Genomic DNA, 17,687 nt, shown 5'->3' on the forward strand with positions numbered 1-17,687 from the left:
CTTCCCATATCTAGAGTTACACTATTAAAATCACTGATCATATAGGACTGTATATTTTGTCAATTGTTTTAAGTCGCCTAATCATTATTAATTTTATTGGAGGCTCAGTCATACATTTGGTAACGCAAGAAACAATTATATTATAAAATAGGCAGAATACAAGTAATATAGCTAGTAACATTAATAAGGTCATAAGTAAGTATTTAAGCTAAGAAGACTTCCATTAGGTGCCCAGTGTCTCCCCAGGTCGTCTGACCGGTATGTTATGCACCAATGGCTATCTTTAAGGGAAATGGTATGTTGGCATTGAATATAAAGTTCCCCATAGATGTCTGTGTGTACGAGGCGAGTGGGTGGGTCATCGTGACCCCTTAAAGGATTGAGAAAGAAATGTTAGCTTCCAAGGAGTTATAAGGCTGGCACCAGAAGGAGGAAAATTGATCTTCATGGTTGAGCAGGTATTTCTGCTAAACCTAAGCATAAGACAGATAGATGCACAATGCACACTGAAGGGGACGGAGGGGCCCAAAATGGGGAGAGAAAAATTTTATGTTTAGATTTTTCTTGCCTTTTCTTAAAATATGAATTTTTATGTCATCAATTGTACAGATTTGTTTCATTTGACCTTAATAAGTCTCAGAAGCAAGGAATTCGCTCTAAGCTGTGAACTGGATTTAATTATGGTTTTCATATAGACAGGTGGATATCAGGAATACTAATGTTGAAAATGTAACCTTGTGCTTTATGCTTTCCAAAAGCTGTTTCTCATCTCTCTTTACCAAACAAATTGTGATTCTTTCTTGGAATAAAGATTATGGAACATACTATCTTTTAGACTGTACTTGGAAATTTAAACGTTAAGTGCAGGTTTAGCTGCTGGCATGCTTGTTGAAAGTGGTTTTGCCTTACCGCTGAGGGAGACAGATCGATGCCTGATGACTTTTTGTGCCTTATATATCTGGAAATAAAGAAAAGAAAATGGTTAATTATAATTGGTTTAATGAAATCCAATTTAAAGAGAAGTATAGAAAGCTTTTTTAGTTTAGGCTTTCAAAATTTGCTCAAATAATTATACAGTAGTTTAGTTTGGCTCACTTTTTTAAGTCATTTACTTTGAGAAAATTCCAAACCTGCAAGAAAATATGCCTAATACATGATATACTCTTGTAAACTTTTCACTTGGATTCACCAATTATTAGCCTTGTGCCAAATTTACGTTCTGGAACTATTATTACAGTTAATACTTTTTAAACTATAAAAATCTTTCGGTTGCCAGGACAAGACACTCAGTCATTGTGGATCATCACATAGCAGTTGTGAAAACTTACAGAAGACTTCTGATTCTAAACCATCTAACAAACGGACCAAAAGCATCTACACCCCCTTAGAATTACAATACATAGAAATGAAGCAGCAGCAGAAAGATGCAATTTTGTGTGTGGAATGTGGATATAAGTATAGATTCTTTGGGGAAGATGCAGAGGTAAGTTGTTTTCTCAGACACTGTTTCCTGTTTTTTTGTCCAGCCTTAAATATTTTCCAGTGTTTTTATTTCATTTTCTGACCTCATGGAGAAGCTAATGTGATCAATTACCTTCAAAAATACTTTCATTTAAAGTAAAAACTAAAAATAGACACAAGCAAACTTGGTGGATGCTAGATTTGTGGGGAAGGAAGTGAGGGGTCCCTATTGGAATGTTCGTGCTTATTCTCCATGGTGCTGGCCCAGTACCTTTCATCCATCGAAAGTCAGTTGTGAATGAACCATAATCATGTGAGTATTCCTAATGAAGACTCAAGCAAGAAAAAGAAAATTGAGATGTACAGATATTCCTCTTTTTACCCTTAACTTATGAATTTTCATAGCCAGGAACATAGTTAAATCTCGGTGGAAGAGCACATTAACTCTGCCAGCCACCAACAAGTGTGTGAAGTCTTACAGGTCTCCGTATATCAGCTGTCTTGCTATCTTAGTCTAAGGTGGGTTTGTATTTAATTTGGGGTGTTTGATAATGGCCTAAGTTAAGAAGGTTAAAAGTAAATTTGAGCATTTAGGGGCAAGCTTAGGCTTGGTATTGCTGGTGGTGCTGTTGAAGTCACGAATGATTGTGATGATCTCTTAGTTTTAGGCCTGGTTGGATAGTACATCTTCAGAGAGTGATGAGGTGGCTCGTCTGCCACCTCATGAATGGGGAGTGGAGACCTGGCCAACTTTTGTTCTTCTAGTGTCCTAAGTCCTGTGGCTGGAAAGTGGTGTTCTCTAGTTCAGATGGCATGATGCTCTCTTTTGTGTCATGAAATTAGACTTTGAAACAGCATCCGCGTGTTTCCTGAGGACAGGAACCACGTGGTTGGCCTCTTATAGATGAAGGGGTGAAAGAAGTGCTGTTGTCTGTCCTTCTCTCTAGGTTGAGTGCTAAATTCAGCCTTGACCACAGTAAAGACTGATGTCTTCTTGCCCTGCAGTGATGAACTAATACAGTTCAGAGACAGGTGGTATAGGGGAGTGAGAGTGGAGGAATGACTCCAATTCCGTGGCCCCAGTGGGCAATATCTAAGCCCTGGGACTTTGTAGAAAAACGTAGGGAATCAGGTGGTGCTGCCTGATTCTGCATTCCTATCATTCATGCATCATTAAGTAGCTAACCAGACCAGGGGGTTCTTTTCTCACTTCCTCAAAGATGCCCTCTGTCCAAGGAGGTTCATCATGTATGTATACTCTGTGGTATCTCCTAATTTTCAGTTATTTGCATGTGCTAAGTAGCAAATTCTTATTCTACTTCAGTCTCATGGTCTCTGTGTTGTGCAGGGAAAGCTCAGAACTTTTAAGGTTTTGATAGATCTAAGCACATAAAAGAAAACCTGTCATATTTTTCTGAGTTGTTTATAAATATAGATGTTGGCTTTGCGGTTAGGCCATGGACGCTGTTAAAAAAAAGATAAAACCATAGGCTTGTACACAGTGAATGTCTTTTAAACTTTTTATTGACATACCGCACAGAGAAGTGCACAAATCCTAAATGTATACCTTGATGGATTTTTAACAAAGTGAACAAACACTGCACAGGGAATCTAGAAGTAGAAATTTATTGATATTTTCTTCTTAAATTTTTTTAGATTGCAGCCCGGGAGCTCAATATCTACTGCCATTTAGATCACAACTTTATGACAGCAAGCATACCTACTCACCGGCTGTTTGTTCACGTACGCCGCCTTGTGGCCAAGGGATATAAGGTCAGCTTTGGCTTCAACTTGTGGGAAAAGGGGATTAGAGTCTCTTCCAGAGAGGGAAATGTTTTCTAAGATGGTAGGCTATAACTGGTTTTGGAATTTGATATTTTGGAGAAGTTAAAACTTGTCATAATTATTGGCAGTATAGCTCCATGAGTTTTTAACATACTAGATATTTAGGGTAAAAAGTTTTTTCAACTCTGTGATGGAGTGTTTCATAGTGATTTATCCACACTTGCAAGGTCCTTGTGGTACTTATTACTTAAGCCCTACCTCTGGACATTGTGGACTAATTTGTTTATTTTAAATGTTTCAGAATTAACCTTTCAAAGTCTAGAATTAATGTTTTGTTAACAAATTTTCCATCGTATTTGATATGCAGTATTTCTTACTTTTGTTGAAGGTGGGAGTTGTGAAACAAACTGAAACAGCTGCGTTAAAAGCCATTGGGGACAGCAAAAGTTCACTCTTTTCCCGGAAATTGACTGCTCTTTATACAAAATCTACACTTATTGGAGAAGATATCCTTTTCAAATAGGAATTGTTTTTCTTAAATGTTACAAGGACTTTGTTTTAAATAGCATTTTTTAAAACTGTTCTTTGATTGGGTACCTTTTTGATGAGATGAGGCCGTATGGTTACCTTGACCTGTGATTCGTAAGGTACTGAAGAGAGAAGAGTTGATATTGGCTGGAAAGAAGCATTTTTCAAATGCCATAGTAAAAGGAGAGTTCATTGTATTTTAAGAGCAAGAAAAAAGAGAGCCTGATAAAAGATGATAGCAAGTTAGCAACTGATGTGAAATTGCATCTTTCCTAGGCCTTTGTGGGCAGTGGTTAGGTGCTTAGGGCTTACAAGCTCTTGTAGATCTTCCTAAGATGAGACCTAAAAAATAGCTTATTTACTTCAAAATGTGAAAAGAAAACTACCAAGTTAACACACAGTTAACTGCTTATAAAACATAATAGTAGGTCATCTTCATTAATTGTTAGCATCATAAGAATTTTATTACTTTTCAAAATGGATTGTAAGCTTTCTCACTTGCAAGAACCCTCAGTATATATAATGATTGCCCCCCAGTTTATAGTCATTGATAAATTCAATGAGTTACTCGAAGCAAAATGATTTTAACAGCAAAGTCATAAAATTATATCAATTATTTAAAAACCAAATAATTATATATCAAATATGATAAGGAAGCATTTTGTTTACTGTGGAATGGGGTCAGGTCTCTCAGAATAAAAGAATGTAGGGATAAGGTCTTAAATGATACTGTGTGAAGGTATTGCTGTTATGGTTTATTACAGATGTGCTTATTTAGACGCCTGCTTAGCTTCTACCCAAATTCTGAAGGCTGTTTTATTCCATTAATACCATGAATATGGAACGATTATCACTCAGAGTGGACCCCAGACCATTAATAGCTCTTTGTTGTTTTAAGCTGATCAGGCTGTAAGAACTTCGCAATTTTATTGTTTCTTTTGCCTGAACTTGAGTCTCTTTTTCAAAGCCTGCTTCTAAAACAGCACCCCTCCGTGCTTCTCTTTTGCTGCTGCTGTAGCTCTTATCTGCTGATGCCCAAAGTGGATGTTCCCAGACTGACTTTGTCCAAAATCAGCTTTCATCCCTGAGAATTTATGTAATGGACTTACTGCACACACACACACACGCACGCGCACACACACACACACACACACACACGTATGTATGTTTCTGTTTTCTTTTTTGGTTTTCTTTTCTCATATCTTTTAAAAATTCTCTTGCTATGTCTGAGAGCTGTTAGGTACTTTAACGGAGGAAAGTAATTTACACTATTTTAGTGTATCCATGCTTTGACTTGTGGAATTAAACATCATGAGATTGTTAAGGAGTCAAGGCTCAGCCTTATCCAAGTAAAGCAGAGGGTTAAACATTGGTGCTTCCACAGGATCTGAGGCATATCACAGGCCCTTTGGAAGTGAGAGGATAATAGTTGTCTGTTCTCATGAGTCTTATATCTTAGGGAAGATAAGTCATGTAACTATGATCAGAATAAATCAGAAGAGTAAATGCTGTATGGAAGAGTTTTGCATAAAGCAAAAATGCCCAGGAAAATGAACCATTATTTTAAGGGAGAAAAGCTAATGGGAATGTAGCATTTGTTTTTCTTTAATGATTATTACATGTAAATCCTTTAGTCAAGCTGGATGATGCTGTTAATGTCGATGAGATAATGACTGATACTTCTACCAGCTATCTTCTGTGTATCTGTGAAAATAAGGAAAATGTTAAAGACAAAAAAAAGGGGAACGTTTTCATTGGACTTGTGGTAAGTACTTTGTAGGTGAAGAATGAATGATAGGGACTTCCCTGGTGGCGCAGTGGTTAAGAATCTGCCTGCCAGTGCAGGGGACACAGGTTCAAGCCCTGATCCGCGAAGATCCCACATGCTGCGGAGCATCTAAGCCCGTGAGCCACAACTGTTGAGCCTGCGCTCTAGAGCCCACGAACCACAACTATTGAGCCTGTGCACCTAGAGCCTGTGCTCTGCAGCAAGAGAAGCCACCGCAATGAAAGGCCCGTGCACCACAACGAAGAGTAGCCCCCGCTCGCCACCACTAGAGAAAGCCTGCACACAGCAACGAAGATCCAACACAGCCAAAAATAAATAAATAAAATTTAAGAAAAGAACAAATGATAGATGTTCAAGGAATCTTTAAATATGTGTAATCATGTATGGTTTATAATGAGGCTATCTGATGGGTTGTGTCCTCAAGTAATTATACTAGAAAAATATTTTCCTCCCAATTTTATATGTTAAGTTACTAGTTATAATTTTCTCAGGTGGCTACTTGGCACTCTGTGCTATGGAGAGATCCAGATAGTTTCTGTCCATGGGCTCTAGCAGTTTAGGGTTGAAGATTGACCCAGTGACAGGCATGCATGTGGACAGTGTACAGATAGCAGAATAAAAGTCAACACATGCATGGATAACAAAGGGTTTTACAAATTTCCTCTAGGGATTTGAAGTTAAACACAAATGATTATGGGATTGTCATATCTAGTTTAGAGGAAAGTTTGAGAGTTAAAGGGAAATGATAGCTGGCTAGTACAAAACTCTTTTTAGTAAGGATTAGGAATATTTATAACCAGTCTTCCAGGTAAGTATAATTTGTGAATCATAGTTTTATTGATCTTGCCTTCTGGCAATTTGTGAGCAGATTTGCCCATTTATAGACTTACTTGGACTCTGCTTAAAATCTTAGGTTTAAGGACCCTTTGGAACTATTAGACTCCCTTGTTCTGTTAAGCACAAGTAGGATACTTTGCCTAATAATAACTCATTCTCTTTGTTTTTTGCAAACTTCTGCAACCAGCTACAATATCAACAAAAATTCTTACAACCCAAATGTCTCCAAAGTACCTTTTAATACCTCATTCTGACTGCATAACTTTGTGCTAACTTGACATTTGCTTAATCAGTAAGCCTTTCTCTCTGGACTTTGCATTACTGTTGGATGGCTCTAAATGATTTTTTTACCCTTGAGAAGCACTTTTTATCTAGCTGCAGGCAATTGAACCTACCTACAAATAGTAAGGTTACTTGCTTTTAAGCTTTATCAGATGTAATGTGCTATTTTATATTTACCTGGAACTCAATCTAAGGAGCAGAGCTGATAGTATACAACTCCTACTTTGTGCGGTTAGAAATATGCTCTGGCCTACTGCCAAAGTTAACCGTAGTGTATGAACTGGCATGCAAAAAAAAAAACCAAAGAAATGATAGTTTGCATCTCAGGCATTTTCTTGGGACCCATTCTTTACCTCACCAACCACTTTTGGGCTGATGACATCCAGAGGTCTGGTCCAGGCTGCACCTCTCTTGTGAGCTCCAGGCTCTTGCTTCCAACTCTTCATTGGACAAGGCACTCAAATTCAGTGTGGCTGAAACGGATCTCATCTTCCTTTACCCTGTTCTTGCTGGCTTTTTCCCTGTTGTGGTGAGTGTCACATGTTCCCCAGTCACTACCTAGGAGTCATCCTTTGGATACTGGTAGTTAGTCTGAAATCAAAGGCTTTTGTGTTGTAGTGCCACTCATCAGGCCCGCTACCATCAGGCTGGGCAATGCACAGCTTTATACAGACTGACTATGGGTTTATCAGTGTTACATATCACACAGAGTAGTACATGTTGCAGGTTTTATGACATAGACCATTTCTCTGATTTAAAAAAGCAGAGGGGAATTTATCTGGCTGATAAATTTATTACTTGAACTTCTGTTAATATATTTTGTAAAAATTTGGTTGTAGATTGGGAGATAAACTTATATGTGTATGCTAATGTACTTACAGTCAAGCTATCTGGCCACTAGAGAAGGCCTCTGGACTAGAATTAAGGAACTTCCTTGAGCCAAAAATGAGTGATTTTTTAAAAAGTTATAGAATAATCAAGGAAAAAATGCATAAAACAGAAATTTACAGTGTAATATTGAGACAACCACCCAGGTTAGGAAATACAGCACTGCTCACAGAAGGGCCCCTTCCCTCTGGAGGTAACCATAATCCAGACTTTAAGGTAATAATTCCCTTGCTTTTAGATACAGTTTTACGTCCTTAAAAAGTATATAAATGTAAATATATTGTATGTATCCTTTTGGGTCTTGCTTCTTTGTTTACCATTTTGTACATGGGATTTATCAGATATTACATGTGTTACCTTAGTAGTTTTTTTGTTATCATTGCTACATTGTATTTCATTTTACAGTTTTTTTATTCTTGTGGATTCTTTCCAGTTTTTGCTTGTACAAAGGATACACTGTCAACCTTTTTGCACATGCCTTATACATGTGCCTGAGTTTCTCAAGAGTATATAGGTAGGGGAGGAGTTGCTGAGTTATAGGATGTGGATGTTTTCAGCTTTCTTAGAAAATGCCAGGCAGTTTTCTGGAGAGGCTGTGTCAGTTGACTTTCCACCAGCCATCCATGAGTGTAGGGACTGGTTGTTTTTCCTCCTGTTAGCTCATGCAGTCTGTTACTGGCCCCATGCCTTTCGTAATTGTCAGTAGTGAGTAAGAGTGTGGCTTGTGGAGTCAGACTATGTGAATCTTGCCTCCACCACTTTATTGCCCCTTGACCTTCAGTAAATTACTTAATCTTTTTCTTCTCTTCCAAACGATGATCTTTTCCAGGTTATCTTGGCTATTATTGGCTTGGGGTGATGGAGATGGCTTTTACTTATCATAGTTGTTTCCCTGGATAGACTATGTACATAGTGTTTATCAGAGTTTGTTATCTTTGCTTTTTTTTGCAAAAATTATACTTTTTTTTCCTTCAACGTTTTTATTGGAGTATAATTGCTCTACATTGGTGCGTTAGCTTCTGCTGTATAACAAAGTGAATCAGCTGTCTGTATACATATATCCCCATATCCCCTCCCTCTTGCGTCTCCCTCCCACCCTCCCTATCCCACCCCTCTAGGTGGTCACAAAGCACCGAGCTGATCTCCCTGTGCTATGCAGCTGCTTCCCACTAGCTATCTGTTTTACATTTGGTAGTATATATATGTCCATGCCACTCTCTCACCTTGTCCCAGCCCACCCCTCCCTCTCCCCATGTCCTCAAGTACACTCTCCATGCCTACGTCGTTATTCCAGTCCTGCCCTTAGGTTCTTCAGAATCTTTTTTTTTTTTTTGGATTCCATATATATGTGTTAGCATACAGTGTTTATTTTTCTTTTTCTGACTTAGTTTACTCTGTATGACAGACTCTAGGTCCATCCACCTCACTACAAATAACTCAATTTCGTTTCTTTTTATGGCTGAGTAATATTCCATTGTATATATGTGCCACATCTTCTTTATCCATTCATCTATTGATGGACACTTAGGTTGCTTCCATGTCCTGGCTATTGTAAATAGTGCTGCAATGAACATTGTGGTACATGACTTTTTGAATTATGATTTTCTCAGGGTATATGCCCAGTAGTGTTATTGCTAGGTCATATGGTAGTTCTATTTTTAGCTTTTTAAGGAACCTCCATACTGTTCTCCCTAGTGGCTGTATCAATTTACATTCCCACCAACAGTGCAAGAGGGTTCCCATTTTTCCACACCCTCTCCAGCATTTATTGTTTGTAGACTTTCTGATGATGGCCCTTCTGACCAGTGTGAGGTGATACCTCATTGTAGTTTTGATTTGCATTTCTCTAATGTTTAATGATGTTGAGCATCCTTTCATGTGTATGTTGGCAATCTGTATATCTTTGGAGAAATGTCTATTTAGGTCTTCTGCCCATTTTTGGATTGGGTTGTTTGCTTTTTTGATATTGAGCTGCATAAGCTGCTTGTATATTTTGGAGAGTAATCCTTTGTCAGGTGCTTCATTTGCAAATATTTTCTCCCATTCTGAGGGTTGTCTTTTTGTCTTGTTTATGGTTTCCTTTGCTGTGCAAAAGCTTTTAAGTTTCATTAGGTCCCATTTGTTTATTTTTGGTTTTGTTTCCATTTCTCTAGGGGGTGGGTCAAAAAGGATCTTGCTGTGATTTATGTCATAGAGTGTTCTGCTTATGTTTTCCTCTAAGAGTTTTATAGTGTCTGGCCTTACATTTAGGTCTTTAATCCAGTTTGAGTTTATTTTTATGTACGGTGTTAGGGAGTGTTCTAATTTCATTCTTTACATGTAGCTGTCCAGTTTTCCCAGCACCACTTATTGAAAAGGCTGTCTTTTCTCCAACGTATATTCTTGCCTGCTTTATCAAAAATAAGGTGACCATAAGTGTGTGGGTTTATCTTTGGGCTTTCTGTCTTGTTCCATTGATCTATATTTCTGTTTTTATGCCAGTACCATACTGTCTTGATTACTGTAGCTTTGTAGTATAGTCTGAAGTCAAGGAGCCTGATTTCTCCATCTCCATTTTTCTTACTCAAGATTGCTTTGGCTATTTGGGGTCATTTTTGTTCTGGTTCTGTGAAAAATGCCATTGGTAGTTTGATAGGGACTGCACTAAATCTGTACATTGCTTTGGGTAGTATAGTCATTTTCACAATGTTGATTCTTCCAATCCAAGAGTAAATCTCCATCTGTTTGTATCATCTTTAATTTCTTTCATCAGTGTCTTACAGTTTTCTGCATACAGGTTTTTTGTCTCCTTGGATAGGTTTATTCCTAGGTATTTTATTTTTTTGTTGTTGCAATGGGAAATGGGAGTCTTTCCTTAATTTCTCTTTCAGATTTGTCATCATTAGTGTATAAGAATGCAAGAGATTTCTGTGCATTATTTTGTATCTGCTACTTTACCAGATTAATTGATTAGCTCTAGTAGTTTTCTGGTAGCATCTTTGGGATTCTCTATGTATAGTATCATGTCATCTGAAAACAGTGACAGTTTTACTTCTTTTCCAATTGGATTCCTTTTTTTGGTTTTCGTCTCTGATTGCTGTGGCTAAAACTTCCAAAACTGTGTTGAATAATAGTGGTGAGAGTGGGCAAGCTTGTCTCGTTCCTGATCTTAGAGGAAATGGTTTCAGTTTTTCACCATTGAGAACAAGGTTGGCTGTGGGTTTGTCATATATGGCCTTTATTATGTTGGGGTAAGTTCCCTCTATGCCTACTTTCTTGGAGGGTTTTTATCATAAGTGGGGTGTTGAATTTTGTCGAAAGCTTTCTCTGAATCTGTTGAGATGATCATATGGTTTTCTCCTTCAGTATGATAATATGGTTTATCACATTGATTGATTTGTGTATATTGAAGAATCCTTGTATTCCTGGGATAAACTCCACTTGATCAGGGTGTATGATCCTTTTAATGTGCTGTTGGATTCTGTTTGCTAGTATTTTGTTGAGGATTTTTGCATCTATCTTCGTCAGTGATAGATGGCCTGTAGTTTTCTTTCTTTGTGACATCTTTGTCTGGCTTTGGTATCAAGGTGATGGTGGCCTCGTAGAATGAGTTTGGGAGTGTTCCTCCCTCTGCTTTATTTTGGAAGAGTTTCAGAATGATAGGTGTTAAGTCTTCTCTAAATGTTTGCTAGAATTTGCCTGTGAAGCCATCTGGTCCCGGGCTTTCGTTTGTTGAAAGATTTTTAATCACAGTTTCCAATTTCAGTGCTTGTGATTGGTCTGTTTATATTTTCTATTTTTTCCTGGTTCAGTATCGGAAGGTTGTGCTTTTCTAAGAATTTGTCCATTTCTTCCAGGTTGGCCATTTTATTGGCATAGAGTTGCTTGTAGTAATCTCTCATGATCCTTTGTATTTCTGCAGTGTCAGTTGTTACTTCTTTTTCATTTCTAATTCTGTTGATTTGAGTCTTCTCCCTTTTTTTCTTGATGAGTCTGGCTAATGGTTTATCAATTTTGTTTATCTTCTCAAAGAACCAGCTTTTAGTTTTATTGATCTTTGCTATTGTTTCCTTCATTTCTTTTTCATTTATTTCTGATCTGATCTTCATGATTTCTCTCCTTCTGCTAACCGTGGGGTTTTTTTTTGTTTTTCTTTCTCTAATTACTTTAGGTGTAAGGTTAGGTTGTTTATTCGAGATGTTTCTTGTTTCTTGAAGTAGTATTGTATTGCTATAAACTTCCCTCTTAGAACTGCTTTTGCTGCATCCCGTAGCTTTTGGGTTGTCATGTTTTCATTGTCATTTGTTTCTAGGTATTTTTTGATTTCCTCTTTGATTTCTTGAGTGATCTCTTGGTTATTTAGTACTGTATTGTTTAGCCTCCATGTGTTTGTATTTTTTACAGTCTTTTGCCTGTAATTGATATCTAGTTTTATAGCATTGTGTTTGGAAAAGATAATTGATACAATTTCAGTTTTCTTAAATTTATCAAGGCTTGATTTGTGACCCAAGATATGATCTATCGTGGAGAATGTTCTATGAGCACTTGAGAATAAAGTGTATTCTGTTGTTTTTGGATGGAATGTGCTATAAATATCATTTAAATCCATCTTGTTTAATGTGTCATTTAAAGCTTGTGTTTCCTTATTTATTTTCATTTTGGATGATCTGTCCATTGGTGAAAGTGGGGTGTTAAAGTGTTAAAGTGGGGTGATTGTGTTACTGTTGATTTCCCCTTTTATGACTGTTAACATATACAGCACCTTATATATTGAGGTGCTCCTATGTTGGGTGCATAAATATTTACAATTGTTATATCTTCTTGGATTGATCCCTTGATCATTATGTAGTGTCCTTCTTTGTCTCTTGTAATAGTCTTTATTTTTATTTATATATTCATTTATTATTTTTGGCTGTGTTGGGTCTTCGTTTCTGTGTGAGGCCTTTCTCTAGTTGCGGCAAGCGGGGGGCCACTCTTCATCGCGGTGTGTGGGCCTCTCACTGTCGCGGCCTCTCTTGTTGCGGAGCACAAGCTCCAGATGCGCAGGCTCAGTAGTTGTGGCTCACGGGCCTAGTTGCTCCGCGGCATGTGGGATCTTCCCAGACCGTGGCTCGAACCCATGTCCCCTGCATTGGCAGGCAGATTCTCAACCACTGCGCCACCAGGGAAACCCAGTAGTCTTTATTTTAAAGTCTGTTATGTCTGATATGAGAATTTCTACTCCAGCTTTTTTTTGATTTCCATTTGCGTGGAATATCTTTTTCCATCCCCTCACTTTCAGTCTGTATATGTCCCTAGGTCTGAAGTCGGTCTCTTGAAGATAGCATATGTACAGGTCTTGTTTTTTTAATCCATTCAGCCAGTCTGTGTATTTTGGTTGGAGCATTTAGTCCATTTACATTTAAGGTAATTATTGATATGTATGTTCCTATTACCATTTTCTTAATTGTTTTGGGTTTGTTATTGTAGGTCTTTTCCTTCTCTTGTGTTTCCTGCCTAGAGAAGTTCCTTTAGCATTTGTTGTAAAGCAGATTTGGTAGTGCTGAATTCTCTTAGCTTTTGCTTGTCTGTAAAGGCTTTAATTTCTCTGTTGAACCTGAATGAGATCCCTGCTGGGTAGAGTAATCTTTTTCCTTTTCGTCAGTTTAAATATGTCCTGCCACTCCCTTCTGGCTTGCAGAGTTTCTGATGAAAGATCAACTGTTAACCTTATGGGGATTCCCTTGTATGTTATTTGTTGCTTTTCCCTTGCTGCTTTTAATATTTTTTCTTTGTATTTAATTTTTGATAGTTTGATTAATATGTGTCTTGGAGTGTTTCTCTTTGGATTTCTCCTGTATGGGACTCTCTGCGCTTCCTGGGCTTTATTGACTATTTCCTTTCCCATATTAAGGAAATTTTCAACTATAATCTCTTCAAATATTTTCTTAGTCCCTTTCTTTTTCTCTTCTTGTGGGACCCCTATAATTCAAATTATGGTGCGTTTAATGTTGTCCCAGAGGTCTCTGAGACTGTCCTCAGTTCTTTTCATTCTTTTTTGTTCATTCTGCTCTGTGGTAGTTATTTCCACTATTTTGTCTTCCAGGTCACTTATCTGTTCTTCTGCCTGAGTTATTCTGCTATTGATTCCTTCTAGAGAATTTTAAATTGCATTTTTTGTGGTGGTCATCATTGTTTGTTTGCTCTTTAGTTCTTCTAGGTCCTTGTTAAACGTTTCTTGTGTTTTCCTCATTCCTCATTCCTGATCCATTTCCAGGAGTTTGGATTATCTTTTCTATCATTGCTCTGAATTCTTTTTCAGGTAGACTCTGTATTTCCTCTTCATTTTTTTGCTCTGGTGGGTTTTTGCCTTGCTCCTTCACCTGCTGTGTATTTCTCTGTCTTCTCCTTTTGTTTCACTTACTGTGTTTGGGGTGTCCTTTTCCTAGTCTGCAGGTTCGTAGTTCCCGTTGTTTTTGGTGTCTGCCCCCATTGGGTAAGTTTGGTTGAGTGGGTTGTGTAGGCTTCCTGGTGGAGGGTACTGGTGCCTGTGTTCTGGTGGGCAGGACCACATCTGGTGGTGTGTTTTGGGGTGTCTGTGAACTTAGTATGAGTTTAGGCAGCCTCTCTGCTAATGGGTGGGGTCGTGTTTCTGTCTTGCTAGTTGTTCGGCATGGGGTGCCTAGCATTGGAGCTTGCTGATCGTTGAGTGGAGCTGGGTCTTAGCGTTGAGATGGAGATCTCTGGGAGAGCTCTCACAGATTGATTTACATGGTGCTGGGAGGTCTCTGATGGACCAATGTCCTGAATTCGGCTCTCCCACGTCAGAGGCTCAGGCCTGACAACCTGCTGGAGCACCCTGAACCATCAGCCACACAGCTGGAGAAGATGAGCTGTGAGTTGGGTGTCAGCCACTGCCCTGTTGTAGTTCTGTCTCAGCTGTCTCCAAAGGTCACCCAGATACATTGGGTTATTCCACCATTCCTCAGAACTTGCATATGCCAGTCTGGGATTTGTAGATGTCTTCCTGTTACTCTTCATTGAAATACCTTGCATTGGTAGTGAGAGATATGCTAATAGTGTTAGTTCTCTTCAGTTCAGAGACTGGGACAGTCTGAGCCTTCATGTGGCCAAGTCAGGAGCAGCTGGCCAGCGGTCCCAAAGTGATAACATGTCAGATTCCAAGAAGGCTTTTGCAACTAGAGAAAGCCCGCGTGCCGCAACGGAGACCCAATGCAGCCAAAAAAAATCTTTTTAACTAAAAAAACCAAAAGAATGTGACTCCAATAAAGAAATTAACATGCCAGAAAGAAAAGCTGTGTAGTGGATGCTGTGGTGAGCCACCCAGACCTCGCCTTCAGGACAGACATTCCCATCCCCCCTATATTTTTTATTTATTAATTTTATATATTGAAATAGTACCTTACTCCTACTGTGGTGGCCATGTTTCTAGAAACATATCACTTCTTACTCTCAGTATTGGCAGCCACTATTTGTACAGTACTTTATAGCTTAGAAGGTGTTCATTTATTTTCTGATTTGACCCTTACAATAACTCTGTGAGGGAAGTAGGCTGGTTTATCCCCAGTTACAGAGGATGACCCTGAGGCCCAGGAGGGTTTAATGACTTGTCACAGTCACTCAGTCCGGTGTGTTAGATCCAGGACTTAGTTGGACTCAGGGTGTCTCTCTAAAATCCCATCTAGCATAGTTTAGATTGGTGAGTCTGACTTCTTATTTAAGAGTCTTGGAAAGCAGACAGGTTTTCAAACATTTTAGAAATGCAAGTACATACTTGTGAGTGTCGTCTTTACTATTTCCACGTTTATTAATGCTATGTCATAGTTACGATGGGGAAAATATATATATTTTCTGTGCCATTATATTTTTTTTTTTAGGGGGTGCAGCCCACCACAGGTGAGGTTGTGTTCGACAGTTTCCAGGACTCTGCTTCCCGTTCAGAGCTAGAAACTCGGATATTATGCCTGCAGCCAGTGGAGCTTCTGCTTCCATCAGACTTGTCAGAGCAAACAGAGATGCTCATCCACAGGACCACAGCTGTGAGGTGAGCTGGCACATTGCTGGAAAGTCATGTTGATTCTGAAACTTAGATCTGATTCCCAAACTGATAATAAAGTTGTTAAAAATGATTTTTCTTTATAAAAATATTTCATCAGTAGTAGTGGAAATTCCGAAAAAGAAAACCAAAATGACCCTTAATGTCACCTTAATGAAGGCTTTTAGAAGTTGCTCTTTTTAAAGGGGGTTATGATATTTAATGAAATTATTTGAAATTAAAGGGTTTATGATATTATTAAATGATATTATTTGGTAATTAATCTTCAGTTTCTGCAGGTAATCATTTCTTAGAAAGTTTATATAATTTTGGAAATGCCTTATTTGTGCTGCAAGTTTCAATTTGTGGCTGAGTCCACTAGTTAAATTTACTAGATCTCTGGTCACTCCTCTTATTTATGAGGCAGTGTGCTAGGCACGATGGCGTATGGAGGGAGAAGATGTGCTTGTGATATGTGTCTGGCAGAGTTTATAATCCAGCGGGAGAAGCAGATGTGTAGAGACCTAACTGGATTCCCAAAACATGATGTATTGCATGACAGACATGAAGGTGCCTAGGTGAGAAGATTCTGTACTGTTACCCAAGGAGTTTGGTGGGAGAAGAGACTGAAAAGGTGGGCTGGGGCCCGGGTGAAGAGGACTTTATATATTGAGGAATTTGGACTTTAGACCAGGCCGGAGAGCCCACGAAGATTTATATTTAATAGGTTGACAAATCAGTTGGAAAATCAAATTAATTGATTCAGTGAAGTTCTGTATGTTTCTTTGTTCTTCGAGTTAAATGTTCCTTTTTCATCTGACTTGAAATTCTTTCAAAGTAGCTTTCAAAATATGTTTTTCTGATTGTAACCCTAATCCATATTCATTTAGGAAAAGTTGAGAGTTAAAAAAAACCCCATAAAAATAACAAGCTATAACTCAGAGATAACTACTGTTAAACATCTTGGTGTATTATTTCTGGGTATAATCATTTTTTGTTTATAAACTTCGATTCATGTTACAAAATCAGTTTTGTATTCTGTTTTTTTTAAAATTCCCCATGTATTTTTTTACTTTATTATGGAAAATTTCAAACGTATATGAAATTATACTGAATAGTTTAGTGAACCCCATGAATCCATCAACCAGCTTCAGTATTTCTCAACCAGCCAATCTCATTTCATCTATAACTCTACGCTCTCCATCCCTGGATTATTTATCTGAAGCAAATTCTAGAGAACATCATTGCATCTGCCAATATTTCAGTCAGTATTTATGAAGACAAGATGACTACATAACATTCAGTCATATAAGTGGATCATACAGTAATTTATCTATTCCCCTTTTGTTAGATTGTTTTCATTTTTTTCAGTATTACAAATATTGCTATGATGAATATCCATGCATAGAAATATTTGTGTGCATTTCTGATTATTTCCTTAAGCTAAATTCCTGAAAGTGGAATTAATTGGTTAGAGAGTATAAACATTTAGGAAACTCTTGATTGCTTGCTAGAGTTGGTAATATTAAGTTATACTTCTACCACTGTAGTATAGGTAGGTTGTTTGAGCCCTTGCTAGTATGGGAAGTGATCACTGAAATAATTTCTGCCAATTGGATAGACGAAAAATTCTGCATGAATTCCCCTTATTTTGTTCTTAATCCTTTTCTGACAGTGTTCAAACTTGGATAATTAAAAGTCAGACAAGTAGACTTGATAAGGGATGCTGCCTTTGGAGGGCTAAAAAAGTTAATAAAATCTCTAAAGATTTTAAAGATAGTCTTCTAAAACTATATTTCCCATATTTTATATCTTTGATTTTGTTAATTTTCCTTCATACCTGAGTGTATATTTGATTAAATTAGATGTAATTGAGATTAAAATTGATCAGTTGAATCAACACTCTCATTTTTCTGATTTCCACTTATTTTTTAGCTTTCATTTATTTATTTTCATAATTTATGATTTATTTTTAGTAGAATACTATGATTCAAACCAGTACTACTGAACAACAGCTAAAAATGAAGACCACATTAAGATTTTGAAACAGCACATAATTTAGAAATCTTTCACACAAGATATAATGCTCAACAGACAAATGTA

General features: G+C 37.8%; 1 protein-coding gene across 3 annotated transcripts in view; it reads left to right on the forward strand.

The window, feature by feature from the left end:
- MSH3 (mutS homolog 3) overlaps positions 1–17,687 on the forward strand; it is a 181,314-nt gene that overhangs the window by 15,706 nt on the left and 147,921 nt on the right. For all 3 annotated transcript variants that reach the window (XM_079916011.1, XM_079916010.1, XM_079916012.1), the window contains exons 4-8: positions 1,277–1,483; positions 3,118–3,234; positions 3,635–3,752; positions 5,394–5,539; positions 15,427–15,593. In XM_079916011.1, the coding sequence (XP_079772137.1) occupies positions 1,277–1,483; positions 3,118–3,234; positions 3,635–3,752; positions 5,394–5,539; positions 15,427–15,593 (755 nt within the window). The remainder of the gene's footprint in view (positions 1–1,276; positions 1,484–3,117; positions 3,235–3,634; positions 3,753–5,393; positions 5,540–15,426; positions 15,594–17,687) is intronic.

The sequence above is a fragment of the Stenella coeruleoalba genome (assembly GCF_951394435.1).
Source record: "Stenella coeruleoalba genome assembly, chromosome: 3".
Lineage (NCBI taxonomy): Eukaryota > Metazoa > Chordata > Mammalia > Artiodactyla > Delphinidae > Stenella > Stenella coeruleoalba.